The sequence below is a fragment of the Drosophila tropicalis genome, unplaced genomic scaffold (genome assembly GCF_018151085.1).
Source record: "Drosophila tropicalis isolate 14030-0801.00 unplaced genomic scaffold, ASM1815108v1 contig_878, whole genome shotgun sequence".
NCBI lineage: Eukaryota > Metazoa > Arthropoda > Insecta > Diptera > Drosophilidae > Drosophila > Drosophila tropicalis.
Genome location: NW_027173374.1, coordinates 6,722,075 through 6,740,714, shown reverse-complemented (window position 1 = coordinate 6,740,714; position 18,640 = coordinate 6,722,075). Strand labels below are relative to the sequence as shown.

Below are 18,640 nucleotides of genomic sequence, written 5' to 3'. Positions count from 1 at the left end.
ATAAAACAGGAGATCCCATTGAAAGTAATTGCAACAACAACAACAACAATATGTTTTAGCAAGTTGGGGGCAAAGTAAATAGAGATTTGTAAAGTTTTCGATTTTGTTTATTTTTTCTTCTCAAGTCCACACAATCCGTCAAACTTACTTCCCTTTGCATTGCATTTTGTGTCTCGCCGGTGACAATTTACATGGGGATGATGCTGACAGCTTAAAAGGAGGTAAACAACATTTCCACTCCACAATCCTTTTGCCTGAAACCCTATCTCATTCGCATACCTAATGCCATCACCAATCCAATTCCAAGTCCCATTGACGACCAACCACTGACTGGTTTTGCATTCACAATTTGCGGTCATCGTGAAGCTTGTCTGTGTCTGTGTGTGTCTCTCTCCGGGATTTGATTTGGATTTTATTGGATTTGAGCGATCATCGTTCAATTTATTGACATCAAATGACATTTTTTACTGCCCAAGAAAAGAAGCTGAAAATGTTTTGCCATTTTATGCATTTGATTTGTATAAAAAAGCGGAAACAAATTGGAATTTTTGTTTTGCCATGCAAATTGTTTGCCATTATCTGATGGGAGAGGAAGAGAGAGGGATCAGAGAGTTTTTAGCAAACTTTTGTCCTTTGTTTTGAGGTTTAATCACTTGAACCAGTAAAACTAATCCATTGCAGATCAACTTTTTATGTACATTTTGTGGACAAACTTAATGAAGCTGCTTTGTTCGTTCGTTCAACTGCGAAAATCAAAAATGCGCACAACCACACACACACACACTCAGTCACACACCCACCCACACTCCCTCACGTATGTACGTATGCAAAATGTCAGAAGAGTTGCCGTCTAGACGTGGGTCTGAGGTCCATGAGGTCCATTGGAGCCTGGAGTCGTATAACAATCCTTTTGTGCTTGGATTCCTCGATGTCAGCTGTATCAATATTGTTACAGTTCATTTTGTTTGCCCTCCACAAATAAAGCATTTTATGCAGTTTCCCGACCCAGTGTGAGAGTTCATCCGCATGCCAACTGTTTGCCCACAGGCTATTGGGTGATTTGAGTGGGCATTGACCATTGAATCGGCATTGGCAAAGCAAGCTTCTTTCATTCCATGCTCTGCGGTAGAAACTTCAATCAACTTTGCATCTACGGCAGTTGCAACTTTAAGTGCTTTAGTTTGTTCATTTATGGCAGACCACCACGGCCGAGCCAATGTCAGAGACAAAACAGATAACGATTAAAGCTATTAAAAGAAAATTTCCTAAAGTTTTTATTAAATTTGAATTGATTTTCATAACTTTTTAATCAAACTTCTCCGAATTCTTAGTATTCATTAAATGATAAAAATAATCACTTAATTTTCCTAAATCTACAACTTTATCTTTATAAAAGTAAGTGGAATATTTTTATTTGAAACGCTTTTGATAATTGTCATAAGAAAATAGAAAAGGCAGTTGGCTAACAAGAATGGTAAAAACTGTTTAAGTTTAACTTTTCAAATCCTCAGAAAAGGAAACAGAAACAATATTACAAACTTTTAAGGAATCGTCGCAGGTTCTGAATATTTCCTGATTGATAACTATACTTTCTTTTAAATCTAAAATTTGTCTGCTTAAATTGAATCGTATTCAAATGGATTAATTTTAACTTAAAAGTTTAAAAACCCTTAAGTTCTTAAAAATGAGGACAATGTAGAAAAAACTAAAGTTTTATTTTTCAAGGCTTTTAAATTGCGAAAAAATCATTTGTCATTTTGCAGTTAAGGGTATCCGCTTGATGATCGTATCACAAATGTTTCTTTTAGTTGGCAAAAGTAAGAAGAAAAAAAAACTAAACTAAACTGGCTACAGGAAAGAAATTGGACAAATGCGAAAGAAATTTGTGCGCGTGAAACTGTGTGAAAAAGTTGGTTTCGTCTGCCCTACCGAGTCATAAATAAATAAAATCTGTGGGTGTGTGTGTGTTTATGTGCGTGAGAGTTAGATATTTTTTGTCGTTTTCATAAAACTTTTAAATGAATTACTTAAGATGTCAGTTGGCTAAGCTATTTGCTCGTTCTTTGCCTCGATAAATTTCTTCATTTATGAAAAGTGTATGGCAAGGTCGGTGTGTCGAAACTTTTCCTTTTTTTTTTTATAAGATTTACGTTTTGTAATTCACTAAAGAGTTTGCAGTTCGCAAGGCAAAAGGTGCAAGTCAAAAGTGCAACACGTTGCGCCACACACTAAAAAGGAAAACCGCGTGAATTATGTCAGGGAATTGTCAAAAGAAAGTATTAATTTATAAAAACTAATGGAAAATTTCACATTTTTGTGCTGTCACAACCTGCTACATAAATGAGTAATATAAAATTCTATGGCAGGTAGAGTAAAATGGGTCTTTGACGCGTCTCCCACCCCCTTCGAAGTGTGCAATCTCGGCAAACTTTAACTGCAACTGCAACTAATTGGATTTTTTCTACGCTGCCAAGTTAGTCGTATATAAAAACAGAAACTCGCAGACTTGACTAAAGATATATTTTTCCTATCTACTTAATTATATTTGTATCTAGACAGCGTCGAGCGGGTAAATTCGAGCAAGTCCTCATTCTTTATATGTGAAAGCCACAAAAGTTTTAAGTGCCCATGTTATCTAAGGGGATGGGGAGTGCGGTTATCCATCATCGTTGCCATCTGCCCTCCTTGGTGCGGAGGCAGTTCAGTTCAATGCACCGCGATGACGTGAGTAGGAAATTATTAAGTCACAATAGGCAACAGCTTGATAGACATTCAGTGCGAATGGAAATTTATTTGATGTCGCCAGGATGGTTGCTTCACTTGCACCTGCACCTGGCCTGCCTTCCTGCTTGCCTGGCGGGGATGTCTCCTGCAAAAAAGGATGCGACAGGAAATTCATCAATGTCTCCCCATCACCCCTCATCCCCAATGTGGCGGCAACATTTTCTGCTTTTCTGCCTTCTTTTTTTATCTCCTCTGAGTACTTTAAATTGCCTAGCAAAGTAAAGCAACGAAAGAGGTTGGCCTGACTTGGCTGCTAAGGATTTATTTACAGGCCGGAGACAGCAAGCAAAACCAGGCAAACGGAAGTTAAGCAACTGTGGTATTTCTCTTCTTTTTTTTGTTGTGCGTTTTATTTTTCCTCTTTCTGCAGTCGAAAGGAAATTATGAAATTTAGTGAGAGTTGCTGTTCCTGGTCTCAGTTTTTGGTATTTTCTCATTTTACCATTGCTTTGTGGAATCTGTTTGCCATTTAATTCTTATACCAACTCGTAAATTAATTACTAAAAATCCAAAAAGTTCATATTCTGGTCTAGAATCAAACCTTTCTTCTAGCTTCTCTCATTTTGGCACTTGTCAGTGACACTTGGGCCAGCATGCTGAAGTGAAATTAACAAGTAGATCCTTTTTCGCAAATCAGCCAAGCGCAGCCAAAAGAAAAAAGTGACTGCCAAGTGAACAAAATTGAAGCCCCTACCCAAAGGAAGCAGCTGCCATCGTTACCAACCTTAGGCTCAGACCCTATCCTCCTCCTCTTGGATAGCCACACTTGGATAGCCATCGAAGTGGGTTCTTTTTTTTTTTTTTTGTCTATTTGGCAACTAAACAAAATGCAAATTCACATACCCATATCCACATTATGGCCAGAAACGAGCTTAGCCAGGCGTAAGAGAAATTCATATCAAAATAAATATATTGTGATTTTGAAAAAAGGGAAATCATGTTGCATACAACAGTTTGTTTGTTTATTCAGTATGTACTTAGCTGCGTTAAATAAATTCCTTTACATTCATGTTGCTCTACATGATTTCAAAATAAATATTGTGGGAAAAAAGTAACTAAATATTTTGGCAATTTTCGTGAGACTACTTTTGAATGGTTTATATCGACAACCACTAAATTCAAAGGTTTTAGTTCTGAAATCTACGTATACCAGTAAAATTTTTGATTGAACTTAATCATCATTAGGCAAAGCCATTAGCCAAAGCGAAACTATCAATAGAAAATAGGTCAAAATCATTAAAATTTTCATTTCAATAACTTGATGAGAGACTCAATTTGGCCAAAACAGGTTTATAAATTAAACGAATTGCTTATGTGTTTTTCCCTTTCCATTTTAACTCTTTCCCCAGTTGCAAAATAAATGAATTCAGCATTTATGCTTATAAATAATTAAGTTATGGTTTTATTATTTGATTTATCCATTTTCATTTTTGCGTGTTGTGTATCCACCTAATATTAAATTGCACAGTGCTGGCAATTTATGTCAAATGTCTGTTTTTTTTTTTTTTTTAATTTTGCATTTATAATTATTGTTTTATGTCAAATTAACTTAATTGTTACAATTGTTAATGCAAAATCATGCCATGCGCTTTTACAATACAATACGTATTAATTTTTATGCCTTTTATAGGAATTTACAATACACCAAATGCGTTGCTAGGAGACATGAATCACATCATTATATACATATGTATACATATATGTATATTTGTATATGTGTTTGTGTGAAGATAGATTCTACATTGGCTTATGTTTAAACTAAATGCATAATTTGATCGAAAAATTTGCATTTCAGATTTGCATTTGTTCATTCAAATATGGAATGCAATCATTTCGATTACCATTTCCATTTGCATTTAATTTGATTTTTGTTTTTGGTTTATATATTATTTTGGCTTAGTCCTCCTCTCCTCAATTGCCACCATAGTCCTCGATGAATGTGTCTATGATGTAGCGTTTCACCTCATTGATTGATGTTCGTTTATTGCTGCATTGCAGCCGCTCCTGATGCTCGGGCAGTACCAACAATTGTTGCAGTTCCCCCTGGAGAAAACAATTGTGAATGAAGAGGAAAGAAAAAAAGCAGAGGGAGAAAGAGAGAGAGAGAGAGAAAGAGGAGACACGAGAAAATGTCCATTAAAACATTAAATACAATTGACAATACAATTGGTCAACCTGGCGTATACGCTATCAGTAACAAAACAGAAAGCAGTGCATAACGTATACGCAGCTTTGTATTTACAGTTATTGCATTTAAAATACTCAATTATTTGTCAATGTAAAAAAGTGAAGTTTATCGTAAAACAATGCTAAAATATGTCAACAAAAGGAGAACCTCTCTTTTATCAAATTTTTTTATGTAATTCAGAAAATTTGTTTTTCATATTAAATTGACAATTAATAAATATGGGTTTAAATAATAAACATTTAAATAGCTTTCTGATATGGTTTAAAATCAAACAGAATTAAATCTTAGCCAATTAAAGCTTAGCCCGCAAAAGTATGCTACAAAAAGTACTCGAAGCCCATGAAAACAGATAAAAACCCAAGCCTAAATTAACTCATACTTAAAATGTAGACAAACTAAATTACATTATATGTTTTTTATTTATCTACAGTAAAACACAATCTATTTTGGTGTACTTAGTTTTACGTAGTTTTTTCTTGAATTGTAATTACAACTTTTGTTTGTTTTTGATCTTTCTGTTCGAATTTGTCCCAATACTCACATTAAAGCCTCGTCCAATTTCCACATCAGCATCCATGGGCAGCGTATACAGTCGCTTGGAGACAACGAAACTGTTTGTCCACAAGCAATCGACATAAATCGATATGAAATCGCCATTTTGTATGCTATATTTGTGAGGACAAAAAAGGCAAAGCACAAAATGACAACCAAGAGTCACAAATAATTAAAATACAAACAACTATCCACATACACACACACACATTCTTGTATATGTATTGGCAATGGCAACCATGTCAAAGAGCCGATGACAAATGGCGCTCACTTGAACTAAGTGTCAATTTGGCAGTGTGTTGTCGCCAAACAAAAACCGGAAAAAAGCTCCCAAAAAAAGCCTTCAACATGTGCGTGTAAGTGTGAGTGTGTGTGTCTGTGTGAGTGCGTGCTATTTGCATGTGTGTCAAGTGTTTCGCCTGTGTGCGATTCATGGCCCACGCACACAAACATTTATGCTAATAAATTGAAAATGCAAATAAAACGAAAGTGTCGATGATGGCCATCAGCCCCACAGGCCCCACTCACGCACACAGACACTCATGCAGACAAGCTACGAGATACATACAAACAACGCACACATTGACAGATACACGCACTCTACCATGAACACACTCATCTCTGATTGCCAATCAACAGAGACGGTCGATGAATGCCCTCCTTTCACTTTGACTCTTCCCCCATGTCTCCTGTCACCCACTGGGTGTCTTGCTCACTGTTCTCTCACCTGATGGCCACTTGATGCCAGCGATAATCATATAAATTGAATTTCACCGGCAACATTTCCGTTGTATTGTCGCGTTCCAGATACAAACGTAGACCATCCTTACATGCCTCCAGATACAGATTGTGGGTGGCATTGCGTATTGAAAATATGATGGCCGTATTTTTTGTATCGTTCTGTGTCCATGAAAGAAATATATTAAAAGATTGGAAAATCAAATCAATATTACAGAATCAGTTGGTTACCTTTGATCTTAAAGTGATCATTAAAGTGAAATTAAGAGTATTTCTCCAGCTGCCCATATAACCCATATTCGAGGGCGTCGACGACATTGGTAGAGCTCCATTACTGCTGGACTGTTGTGCTGTGGATGCGATTGTAGTTGTGATTACATCTTGCATCTCTCCGGCCAAAAATGTTGATGGCTCACTGGTAAGTTCTTCAATCTGTGGCAATTTCTTATAGAATTTCAACAGATCACTTATATCATCTGTGTGTGGAGAAATAATGATAAAAAATTCAAAGTCTATCTCTAAAGGGTTTTCTTTATGGTTTTCTTACCGCTGCATTCGAAGCTGTTGCAGTTCCGCTGCTCGATGTTATAGCCCTCACAAAGGAGCGTGGACAATGCCACACTTTTGGCTGATTTGCGCTTTTTTTTCTGATGATTATATGCACGTTCCGTTCTCCTGGAATAACCATCTGAGAAGTCTGCTGGCTCTCCGGCTTCAAAACCGACAATGCCATCATCATTACGTGCACTCGTTACAAAGCTGACACTTTCGGCTGTTGCCTGTTCATTAACGTTGCTTGTTGCTTTTCCAACAACTGTCGCTGCAGTTGTCATAGTCTCTGGCTGCTGCTGCTGCTCATTTTTCTCATCATCATGGGATGGCACTTCATTATTAACAGCATTGACGGCGACGGCGACGGCCAGGCCATCATTATTTGCCTCGTCAGCTTTAGTCATCTCCAGCTTCCATTCCTCCTCTTCCTCCTGCTCCTCCTCCTCGTCGACCTCATCGTTAGCTAGATTGATATTCATGTTGATGTCCACAAGTGGATTGTCCAGTAGGCAACGACGAAATCTCTGTTGCACACCCTTACCGCAGGTGACGCTGCATAATGTAAAGTCGCTCCAGTCATCCCAACCTGCGCCATAAAGATAGAAAGAGAGAGAAATAACAATTTCAGCGATTCCAAAGAGTATATGAAAATGGGAATGCAAAGGTCCTAGATTCCATTTTTTCTAACATAAATTTTGTATCTCTATTTTTTCTTTTATGCCTCTTTTGGTTCTCTATGCCACGCCTTGCTTTGGCAAAAGGCCTCTCATGTTTTGCTGGTTGCCACAATTTGTTGCGGATTCTTGACACAAAAGTCAAGTGTTACTTCCCTCGAGTGCTGCAGCACCAGCAGCTCAGCAGACATTGCCGACTTTGCCTCTGTATCCGCCCACACTTTTCACATTTGCCTCGTCATCGAAAAAAAATTCTTATGTATTTTTTTTTTATAGTTTTTGTCTAGCCTAGTTGGATGGATGTTTTGTTGAGTAATTTTTGTTGGTTATCAATCTTTATCAAAGATTAATCTCTCACAAAGTCAAGAAGCAGCAGCAGCAAGAGGCCCTTAAATGAACTCGACCATAAATGCAAAATGAGACTTGAAATTTTAGTTGTTTGGTCAGCACTTTTGGCCTAGCACAGGCCAATTAACACTGATTGGCCCCCAAAAACTAGGCAAGTTGGTCCATACAAAACATCCGGCGGAATGGGCGATTTGCTCAACAATGCAGCAACTAACAAACGAAATGCGATTAACCCACACAGGATGCCAGAGAGGAAGTTGAGAGGAAGCATGGTAGGAAGCATGAGATAGGAGGATGTGAAAGTGGAGAGACTTACCCAAATGCTTCCAGATATGATTCTCGAATTGCGGGGTCCAGCGATGCAGGCCATTGATGCTGATGTGAAGAACATCCTTGTCTGTTGCGGCCATGGGAAGTGGCAACGGTCGTTGCAATTGCCCCGCAGTAGAGAGGGCAGCAGCTGCAGTAGCAGAGGGCGAGGCAGGCAACAATTTGCCAAAAGCAATTAATTCCGTGGGCAGCATTTTCAGCATATTAGCATCGAAACATCCCAGCGGTTGTAACGTGGCATTTAGTTGGCTATAAGCAAGAACAGGAAAAAAAAGGGTAACAGGACACCAGACAAAGCGAGGGGAGAAACCAGGGAAAGTCGAGCATGTTATACGAGTCAGCAAAAAAAAAAAAGTAAAGACTTACCCTTCATACTGATAGGTTGTGCTGCCCTCTCTCCTGCCATTGCCACTACTATGCTCTGACCCACTGGCAAAGGGCACACCACCATTTCCCATGCCACCGCCAAGTGTTGATGGTCCTTCGCCAGGACCACCAGTTTCACCTCCATTTGCCATTTTCAACAGCGAGGCACCCTTGTATATCGTTTCCGGTGTTAATGTTATTAAAATTGTGGCCAACGGCGAAACTGAAGCTGACGCAGCAGCAGCCTCCAACTCGTCATCGGTAAATATGCGAGCTCCGAGTGCCTTGACAATCACAGGACTTGTCCGTATCAGCTCTGCAATGCCTTTGTGTGCACAACGTCGACGATCTTTTGATGTTGGAGCAGCTGTTGTGGTTGCCGCTACCAGCAGCAATGCCAGCAGCAATAGCGACAACAGCATCCAAAGGTTGGGCAAATGGCCACGGGAATGGGAACGGAAATGGACCCATGGACCACCACCATGTCGATGGCAACGTCTCTTAGCGTAGTTCATCTCTGATGCACCCGATGTGACAGCCATGAGCAGGCACAGTGACCTTACACACAGATAAATATATATATACTTTTATCTCTATGATTGCACTAACGAATCTTGCTCAGGTTGGCATCGCAGTTTTATCGCTGCGGTGGCTTCAATTTACTTTCGCTAAAAGTCACGTTCCACTTCCGTTGATTCCTTTATGGAGGACACCGTTGTCCTCCGCACTGGGCACTTAAAATGCGAACGCGTTGACATTCATTTCTATGCAGAGTAAAAGAAGCTAGAAAAATAATAAGAGTTGAAGATGGAAATACTAGATAGGAGCAAAGGAAAAAAGGAGATTTCATTTCAAAAAATAAATGGCATAAATTTCGTGATTTATTAATGTAAGAGAAAGAGAAAAGAAGATGAGATTGTTCAATTTCTTGGACATTTTAAAGCTTCTGTCGATAATATCTATTTGATTGGTCATAGTATTGATTGCTCCTACCGATTGATGCATTCCATTTAAATAGGCTCTCATGCTTGGTCAGAATGTGGGCCAATCCACTGGCCCATTGGTATTCTCCCCACCATTGCCATGAACCATGTTTAATGTTTCAGTAGGTATGCAATTTATTGCAGCCATTACCAATGGAGCGAAAGGCTGACTGAATGGCTGTGTGTGTGTTTGTTTGTATCTTAACCCGCTCTCAATCCATATAAAAAAATAATTAAAATCCAGAGCCATTCGTATGGTATTCAAGATATTTGCTTTGGCCAGCGTAATTCTGACCCAATAGCAAGAGATGAGTTGAGAAAAGGATCACCATCAAAGTCAATGCATTTCAAATGTATGTATATATACATGTACTATATCCTGTTGCAGGAAAATAAATATAAGGATTAAATATTTTTGCAATGAGTTGGTAAGCAAGCAAAAATGCTCCCAAAAGATGCAGACAGAGACATAGAGAGGAAGAGGTTAACTGGCAACAAAATCCACAACATAAACGTATAATCAAATAGAAATTTTTACGCACATCCCCCGCCCTTGGAACTCAACAACAGGCAACGACTGCTAAAATGGCAACCCAAAAGCTTCTGTTGTCCAAAGTTGAAACAATAATAGAAAAGCAAAACATTTTCCGAGATAAATGTTGCAACTCCTACTCGTGTTGCATTCCCCTCCACATCCCCCATCCGTTACTTTTTGTCTATCTATGTATATTGCTGTCCCTGTCAGTGGCAACAAAGTTACGACTGAAAATGAAATCGTTGTGCAATGCGAATGTGTGCACATCCTGTGTGTGTTTCTCTATGGAAATGGTGAGTGAGGTGGTGGGGCATTGCCATCTCTTTGGTTATACAGAGGGAACCTGGTTGGAGTTATGTTTAAAACCATAAAAATGCAACCGGGCTTACTTCAAATTGAGCTCCCTATTGTTTTTATGACTGGACCATCGTCCGCATGCCGTTGGACAAGTCATCCCTAGAAGCTAGCCAAGCCAAGCCGACCCCGAATGTATCTGAGATAGCTGTTTCCATCATTCAATTTCTCTTCACACACACACACACACACACCGTCGGCGGTGGGCCAACAGACCATCAGTGTAATTGTTATTATTGTTTTTTGTTTTACCTTTACTCCTTTTAGTAGTTTTCTTCATGCTCTATTTTTTGCTACTTTTTTGTATTCGTTTTTGTTTATTGCCAGTTGCAGCATAGAAGTTTCGCAAATTGGCAAAGTTATTTTGCCCTGTGACAATCTGTTAAAAGCTTTTGAATTCCAAATGAAGTTGGGCATAGTTACTGTCAAGGTAAGGGGACTTGAAGGTTACACAGGATCTATAACCTGTTAAGATTGCCTTTTTTCTCTTCAACCATTCAATTAGTCAATACTGGTATGTTGGTCCTTTCATTGACCAGGCCAACATGTGTGTAATTCTTCCCTAAATGGTTGTCTTAATGAAATTCCATCTAATTGGCTTAAAGATAGCATTTATACTGTGTCTTTTTAATTGCAGCTTAGGTAGATAACAGTTACAGTAGCATTTACTTATTTTTATTGCATTTTATGTAACTTTTTCTACCTTATTTTCATTATAAGCATAAATAAGAGGAAAGACAAAATTACAGATCGGGTAATTCAATAATTACTAACCACTTAAATCCATACTCATTACCTTTTTCTTGGATGTCAAAATGATTTTTTGAAAAAGAATTATACCTAAATATATAACACATACATTTGTAAAAGATAATAAATAAAGAGCAAAAATATATTTGTTAAAAAATAATAAAAGCACAAACAAAAAAAGCAAATAACAATTGGTATGAATAAGTGGCATATGAATATTGAATAATTATTCACTTCCAAATTGGTTTCACATCAGATGAGGATGAATGCCCATTTTGCACGTTCTTCGAGGGAGAGCAGAAGCTCGGAGACCAAACGGCGTTCAAAGGCTTTGAAAATATCGCAAAGAAGACCAACCGGATTTCCAAGGCGTTTAGGCTATGATCAGGATAATATAACAAAAACATCGTATATACCGACAGCCCAGCGATCTTATGGCCTAATCAAAACCTGCAAGACAGTGACACCGTTTCCCAAGAAATCGCCCAAGCTGGATGAAAGTAATTTACGGCTACGCCTTCAGGCTGAAAAAATAAAACGAGGCTCCAAGACACCATCCGAAGTTCCATCGCCAAGAATTTCGATCAATCAATGGAACCATAAAGCTTACGTTAGGCCCGATAGGTCCGATAGCCCTGTTCTGACGTCCAGCGATAGTGGCATCGAAGGTAAAATATATGTTGAGCAAAGGCATTCACCGACAAGGTCATCTCCCAATCTTCCCTTCGAGCTGCGCCGTCGACTCTTCGACGAGGGGGAGTATACCATAGCCAAAGGCAAGAAAATGGGCGAAAGTGTAATGAGTCATGAGTTGGCGCGATGGATGACCATTCAGAACTGTAATCCATTGCAAAAGACACCCGGATCATATTTCGCATATTTCTATGACTTGGAGAAAGTGTGCCATAAATTAAATATCAAGATGGCTAAGGGCTTCGAACTCTAAATACAGCATTGCAATATATGTAGTATGTAATTTAAATTCTCTCCCCAAAGTGTTTTGTCATGATCATAATAATATTCGGGGTATCAATCTCCCAAAATATATAGATATTTCATTCAAGTTCATTAACACTAGAATCTCTTCCTATTATTATCACACATTCATTTATGAAAAAAATATAATTTTGTCAAATCAATTTGATGTGGGTAAAAAAGAGTCCAATGACCTGCAAAAAAAATTGAAGGGGAAAAAACTCAAACCATATTTCACAATTGAATGAAATGAAAACCCTAAAAATAAAATTGATTTCATTTTATTTTCTTCCCTCAGCCCAAAATAACAAACTGACACTTCAAACTGATAGAGGGGGAGAATGGTCAGAGGCATAGAGAGCGAGAGAATAAAAGGGCAGAAATTGAAAATGAGCTGCCATTATGGCATATAAATTGAAGGCCAGTTGAATGTCATGTGAAGTTTGAGCCATTTTCGTTAGCGATGTTGTCGACATGATTGAATATCAAAAGGCAGTTGCCAAAACGCAAATCTCTGGCATGTTTTCACTCCCTCCCCGTTGCCCCGTTGCTTCCGCTGTCTGTCTGCGGCATTTCGCCTACATTTTTAACAAGTGCTACTCTCTAAGGACTCGTAAAACTGATAGCCTGTCCCATCACTACATGCTTTACCCAGTCCCATGCCACATTCTTAAAGGCAAGTTCACAAGGCTCAGCACGTTTTCGTTAACTTCTACAAGTGGCGCGCGGGTTGAGTTTCGAGGGTGTTTTGTGTTTTTTTTTTGTGCGTCCAGGGTTTCGGGTCCATGAGGAAGGCAAATTTTCTGCGTAAAACAGCAAAAATATTTTGTGCACAAATTATGCCTTAAATGCCAGGATCCCTGTAGGTTCCATGCCCGTTCCCATTCCCATCCCCATAGCACAGCACAGAGACAGAAACAGACTTGAAAGTGCTTGCGCCTCAGTTACACACGCAGACACAATTATCCTTATTCGTCCTGCCTCTTCACTTCCTGTCCCAAGCCGCCCTCTCTGCCTTTCTTTCCCTGAGAATAACTGTCGCCTTTTATCTGCACGAATGATTAAGCCCGAAATGTTTTAAAATTAATTTTATAGTGTCGTTGGCATCCGGTCGTATACGTAATCTGCCTCAACCATTATTCCGGATTATGCCAAATGATACACGCACACACTCGACTGTGTCCTTTAATAGTTTAATCTGCTGATGCGGTTTCTCTTTTGCTTCTCTCTGTGTGTGCGTGTGTGTATGTGTGTTCTTTTTCTTTCTGCCATTTGTCGTTTTGTATTTGTATGCAGAAATAAAATTCCATCAAATTGCTACTTGAACTGCCATATGTTGTGGGAAGCCAAAAAAGAAAGTAGAAAAAAGGCAAGCCATCTCTCGTAGAGATTACAATTTTTTCCCCAACTCTCAAACACACACACACGCACACAGAGAGAAAGCGAGAAAGTTAAAGGGAGAGAGAAAGAAGGTCCTGCCACTAGTTGATAGGAGCCAGTGAAATGTCCTTTTTTTATTGTATTTTGTTTCTCGAGCTGTTGCTCGTTCGCAGCTCTTGTAGCCTCCGGGTTACATACATACATACCGCCTCACAATATGTAAATTATTTTGCACCCAAGACAATTGAGAGACCAACTTTTTGTGTGCCATGGAACACAAAAGAGAAATTCCAGCTGTTGAGGCACGCGTTGCACACAACACATAAGACAGACACACCCACAAATTCACCCACTTTGGCTATATTAAATTCCAATTCCGATTTTATTGATTTAATAATACCAACACTTCTTCTCCTCATCATCATCATCATCATCATTGTTGGCAGGTCTTTCTTTTCTCTTACTTAGTAAGTAGTTAGAGCATCGTGCTATGCATGACAATGAAGTCAGAAGGCAGACTATTTAGTTAAAATCTATGTGCTTGTTAGTTGAAAGAAAACGATGAAGCAATTAACTTGAAAACCAAGCACAATTAACCACAGACTTGACTCATCTACTTAGTTCAAACAAAACAAGAAATTGTATAAACAGCAAACCAAAGATATTTCAATTCTCGGCATTTGAATTATGCAAACTCATTTTCAGACTAAAGTGAATTTATTGCCACACACACCACTTGAGCAAAGAAAAATAACAATATTTATATAATGAAATGATTTGTGAAATACCCTGTTAAAAGTTGAGAAATATTTACTCCATAATCAATTAACAAAGCGGAATTAAAATAATATTACAAGATAATTCACTAAATATACCTTTTAGGCTCTTGCTCTTACACATGTTATACAACTCTCAGTATACTCGTGTTACCATATTGTTACAGGGTATTGAAGAGGAAAAAACAAAGCCAAGAGGTTGCCAGGTCCATTAACGTAATGGCAAGAGTGAGGCGGGGTAAAGACGGATTCGGATGTGGATGTGGGATAAGGCAAAATTTATGCGCACAATTAATTTTAAAATTCAAAATCCCTGACTCTATATCAGAGCAAAGCAGAGCAGACAGAGATGGCAAGAAGGTCAAACAAGGAAATGGAATTTATCTTGTACCTGCCAGTCAATTATTGATACAAAGGCCCAGGCAATTAATTAAAATCCAAGCGGATTATTTGCCTTTGCCAGTGCACTTGTTTACTAATTGGCTCTAATTCTGGCTCTGTTGAAGGCAGAAACCAAATCTTTCTGATTAATCCTGACAAAACCTCTACAAATACTTAGCGACGAAAACTTGGCATCTGATTAACAACTCGCGCATAATTGTAAATGTTAACTCTCAAGTGGGCCTCCGCCCACATTCGCATTTAATGAGGAGGATTAGAAGCGCCATCTTTTAGTTTATAGTCGAAACTTTGGAGGTTCACGTTTCGCCTTTTGCGTTGGCTTTTGCGTTTTCCCTCCTCTGAACTGATTACTGTTTGCCTTTGCCTGCTATCTACTTCACAGTGCTTCACTGTGCAATTTGTAATTATAATGCCACTTAGTGGCAAGAGCATTTCACCCGATGTTAATACCAAATACCCAACAGTAGCGGATGTTTTGGTCAAACTGGGCGCTTAAAAGAAACTTTTCAACGAAGCTTATTAAACTTCTCCATTTGTGTTTATGTTTTTATCATAAGTTCATTACCGTTTATTTAATCGAGATTTTGCTAGTTTGTATAAATTTAATTTAATTTGAATATATTTCTCTAAAACTACCGAATACATGCAAATGTCTACATATTATACACCTGATTAACTTTTAGTTATTGCTAAACAATTTAGACAATTTTATAAACTTGATATTAGTATTTGCCCTAGATTTGAAAACTTTGATTGTTGCCCAAAGTTGGCCGGAAGTTGTGCTATTTGGCATGCCAATTTGGTTGTTGGCCAACAAGTTTGGATAATGTTTGGCTTGTTCCCTTACCTGTTTCCCCTTTAATTACCCTATTCCGACCCTGTTTAATGTTCATAAATTATGAACATTATCGCTAAGCGCATTTAACTTGAAAATTACCATAGATCAGAATACCATGATGCTGATGGTGAATCCCATGCATGGATGAAAGCAGGATGTGGGTATATGAAGAGAAAACACATTACCCATTATCTGTAGCATTATTTTTATTACATTCCGGCTAAAACATAGTCCCCAATGAAGGCGACAGATAGACATTTATGCATGCTGACATAGAAATAACCGCAGATATTTTTATGCTGTCGCAGCAAAAAGTTGGTCTATGATAAAAGAAAGAGAGAGACCGAGACTGCACATTAACCAATGGGTATGTAAATGCCGGTTAGACATCTCACAAGCCCCACATCATAGGTTCTACTCTCCATTGAGACAGACGCTTTGTCTGTCTGGGTCACATTAACCCATTTTGGGGTGAACAAAGAGAGAAGCACAAAAAAAGATGCTAGTAGTTGCCAACGGCCATTAACAATGCAATTTTGTAACAATATGAAATTGTGGCTGTGAAATGGCTCAAAGCTACAGCTTCTTGGTTTACTACCATATTCAATTATGCACAATGCCACAATGCCGCAAACACACAGGCAGACACATCGCACATAGACAGACACACACACGAACCCAGAAACCCATAAGGTCCTTTGCTAAGCCATAGAAAGAGAGTTGCTCTCTGGCTCATATATGTATGTGTATAAATGTGGGAACATAAATCAATTTAAAAATAAACTATATGGAAGGTCGCATTACTAAAGCCATGTTATTCTCCACTCTAACAAAAAGAGAAGGATATTAGCAATTCCTAAGGATAAATTACTTAAGAGTTTCAATTGAGTGAACTATTTTTGCTTTTGACAATTTAAAATCTAAACTTTAAGTTTCTTTAAAGGTCTATAAACAGAGTCTGATCTAAAGAAATGGAATCGAATTCTCTTAATAATACTCGTTTTTCTCCATTTTGAAGGAGTCTTTTTACTTTTTTTAAGAGCATTTTTACGAGCATTTTTATTGTGAATAACAACATAAGTATGTCAATGTCGAGTCTCATGACTTTAGCTCTAAATTTGTTTATAAGTTAATCAACAGCTACTTACGATTTAATATTATTTTTGTTTTTATTTTCAGTCCTTCCTTTAGATATCCATCACAATAAATTTACGCACAAAACTTAGTATGGCATATATAAATTACATTTGTCCAAGTGTCAAGTATGAAACACTAAATTATTACCTTGTTTATGGTAAGTCTCTTATTTTGCTTTTACTCTTTACGTCTCTTGAAATTCACTAACAATAAGTCAGATACACACACACACACAAACTTATACTTGAACGCTTAAACACTGAGGGACTCTGAAATTAAACTTGAAAATAAAATTTAATTTAATTAAATTTAATTAACATTTTGCAAAAACAAAGGTTCACATTTTTTGTCCAGAAAATTGTTTACTTTTCATCTCAAAGTTTTAATTAAATTCCTTTGGCATATTTTTAGTTAGTAATCTATTTATTTATTTAGCTTGTTGTTGGCATAAATTATACAATTTATTGTAACAAGTTACGCAAAAGCAATTAAAGATAAAAGGCAAAAAGGTTTGAAGGGACGCACAAAGAAAACAACAAAAAATAAAATAGAAAACACAAAAAGCAATTAGATAAAAGTTGTTTTGAGTTTGCGGTCAATCACTTTATTTCAGTTTATTTAATTGCCACTTTTTTGTTGTTGGGAGGTTAAAGTTTAATTGTCTAACCGCAAATTGAGGAATGTGCTAATTTTAACTAGTCGATGGTTTCAATTGAACAACTGTAAATTAAGTTTATGTCTGCGCGATATCGACAAGTTTCCAAGTTTCAAATTTAAAAATGTTTCTCTCACTCACACACACGCTCACAATTGGCACAGTTTGAATGCTTGTTACCATGAAAGGGTCGCGTATTAAACTGCTTGTCTGCGATTTTGGACCATGACTTTTATACTTGTAATATAAATTCGTATGTCCTGTGTTCGGGTGTCCTGCGCCGGCGCGGATAAAAACTGAGCCGGCTGTGTTGCTGCTATTTCTTGTTGTTAGAGTTGTTGCTGTTGCTCGTTTCGCAGTTCGTTGCATTTGTTTACATGAGGACAGCTGAGACAGTTGGGGGCACCAACAAAAACAAAAAATGAAAAAAAACACACACACACACAGTTGTTGCTGGCACTTGGCATGTCAAGCCAATGTTAAGAATCTGCCACCATATGAGGGTGCACATCTGTCCGTGTGTGTGTGGTGTGTGTGTGCGTATTTGCTGGTATTACATTGAAGTTTTAATTGAATTGCGGGCTACAAGTTTTTAACTGCATTCTGAGGAGCCCTGAGAATTCGCATACTTTGCTAACCACAAAAGAGGTGTGAGAAAAATACAAGTTTCATCTTTCCCTCGCCAGGCGTCACCTTAACTCAGACGCGTATACAAGAACTTTTCAGCTTGAAAGTTTTCCCTCACATTTTTTTTTTTTTTTTTTTGCTTATTCATTTACTTGTGAGTTTTCGTTGCTCTCCGCCTTCTTGCTAGTTTTAAAATGCAGTTAACAAAATGTTGAAGCAACACGCATACGCAACGTTGTACAGTTTGTAGGAAGCAACGCCTGCAAGTAGGCAACAACATTTTCATTTGCCTTGAACTCAATGGGCTTTGTGTGTGTATGTATATGTGTGCCATTGTGTTTCATGTTGAATCTGTGCCGAACACCTGTTGTTACTGTTGTTGTGGTTCTTTTAGCCACCTAGATCTACTTATACTTTTTGTTTATTTTATTCAATATTTTGTTCTCTCTTTTTTGTATTTTTCTGGTTTCCCCTTAAACTTTGTTGATTCCGTTTTGTTTTTGGCTTTCGGAGTTCTTCTACCTCTTCTTGCTGGTGTTATTGTTTGCCTGCTGTTCACGTAGCGCCTTTTGTTTTGTGTCTATTATGTATTTTTGTATTCTCTTGGAAACAAGCTCGTTTGGATCTTTGGCTGGGCTATGTTTTGATTTATTGCGGTTTGGTTAACTGCAAGCACAAACTTTATTTTAATCCCAA

The 18,640-nt window shown here is 37.9% G+C and overlaps 1 protein-coding gene and 1 long non-coding RNA gene across 3 annotated transcripts; one reads left to right on the top strand and one right to left on the bottom strand.

Annotated features, from left to right (window-relative positions):
• Nucleotides 1-4,156: 4,156 nt before the first annotated feature.
• On the bottom strand, nucleotides 4,157-16,878 carry LOC137584809 (uncharacterized). 2 transcript variants are annotated; one of them, XM_068300374.1, is made up of 8 exons: nucleotides 16,674-16,878; nucleotides 8,533-9,315; nucleotides 8,153-8,415; nucleotides 6,810-7,400; nucleotides 6,494-6,738; nucleotides 6,252-6,424; nucleotides 5,514-5,637; nucleotides 4,157-4,827 (listed from the first exon to the last, which is right to left on the bottom strand). In XM_068300374.1, the coding sequence occupies exons 2-8, from the start codon at nucleotides 9,072-9,074 to the stop codon at nucleotides 4,696-4,698; spliced, it is 2,070 nt and encodes a 689-aa protein (XP_068156475.1). In that variant the 5' UTR covers nucleotides 9,075-9,315; nucleotides 16,674-16,878; the 3' UTR covers nucleotides 4,157-4,695. The 2 variants fall into 2 exon arrangements, with proteins under 2 accessions (XP_068156475.1, XP_068156476.1); XM_068300375.1 differs by lacking the exon at nucleotides 16,674-16,878 and having other exon boundaries at nucleotides 8,533-9,332.
• Nucleotides 11,246-12,234, top strand: LOC137585384 (uncharacterized). The gene is made up of 2 exons (XR_011033554.1): nucleotides 11,246-11,348; nucleotides 11,411-12,234. It is a non-coding gene; the product is annotated as an uncharacterized lncRNA (long non-coding RNA).
• Nucleotides 16,879-18,640: the final 1,762 nt, after the last annotated feature.

Bases quoted from the DNA above. Each gene is read 5' to 3' on its own strand.
- LOC137584809 (XM_068300374.1), bottom strand. From the start codon at position 9,074: ATGGCTGTCACATCGGGTGCATCAGAGATGAACTACGCTAAGAGACGT. The intron at 8,416-8,532 runs GTAAGTCTTTAC...TCTTGCTTATAG, and splicing joins ACAACCTATCAGTATGAAGG to CCAACTAAATGCCACGTTAC. The intron at 7,401-8,152 runs GTAAGTCTCTCC...TTTATGGCGCAG, and splicing joins TCATATCTGGAAGCATTTGG to GTTGGGATGACTGGAGCGAC.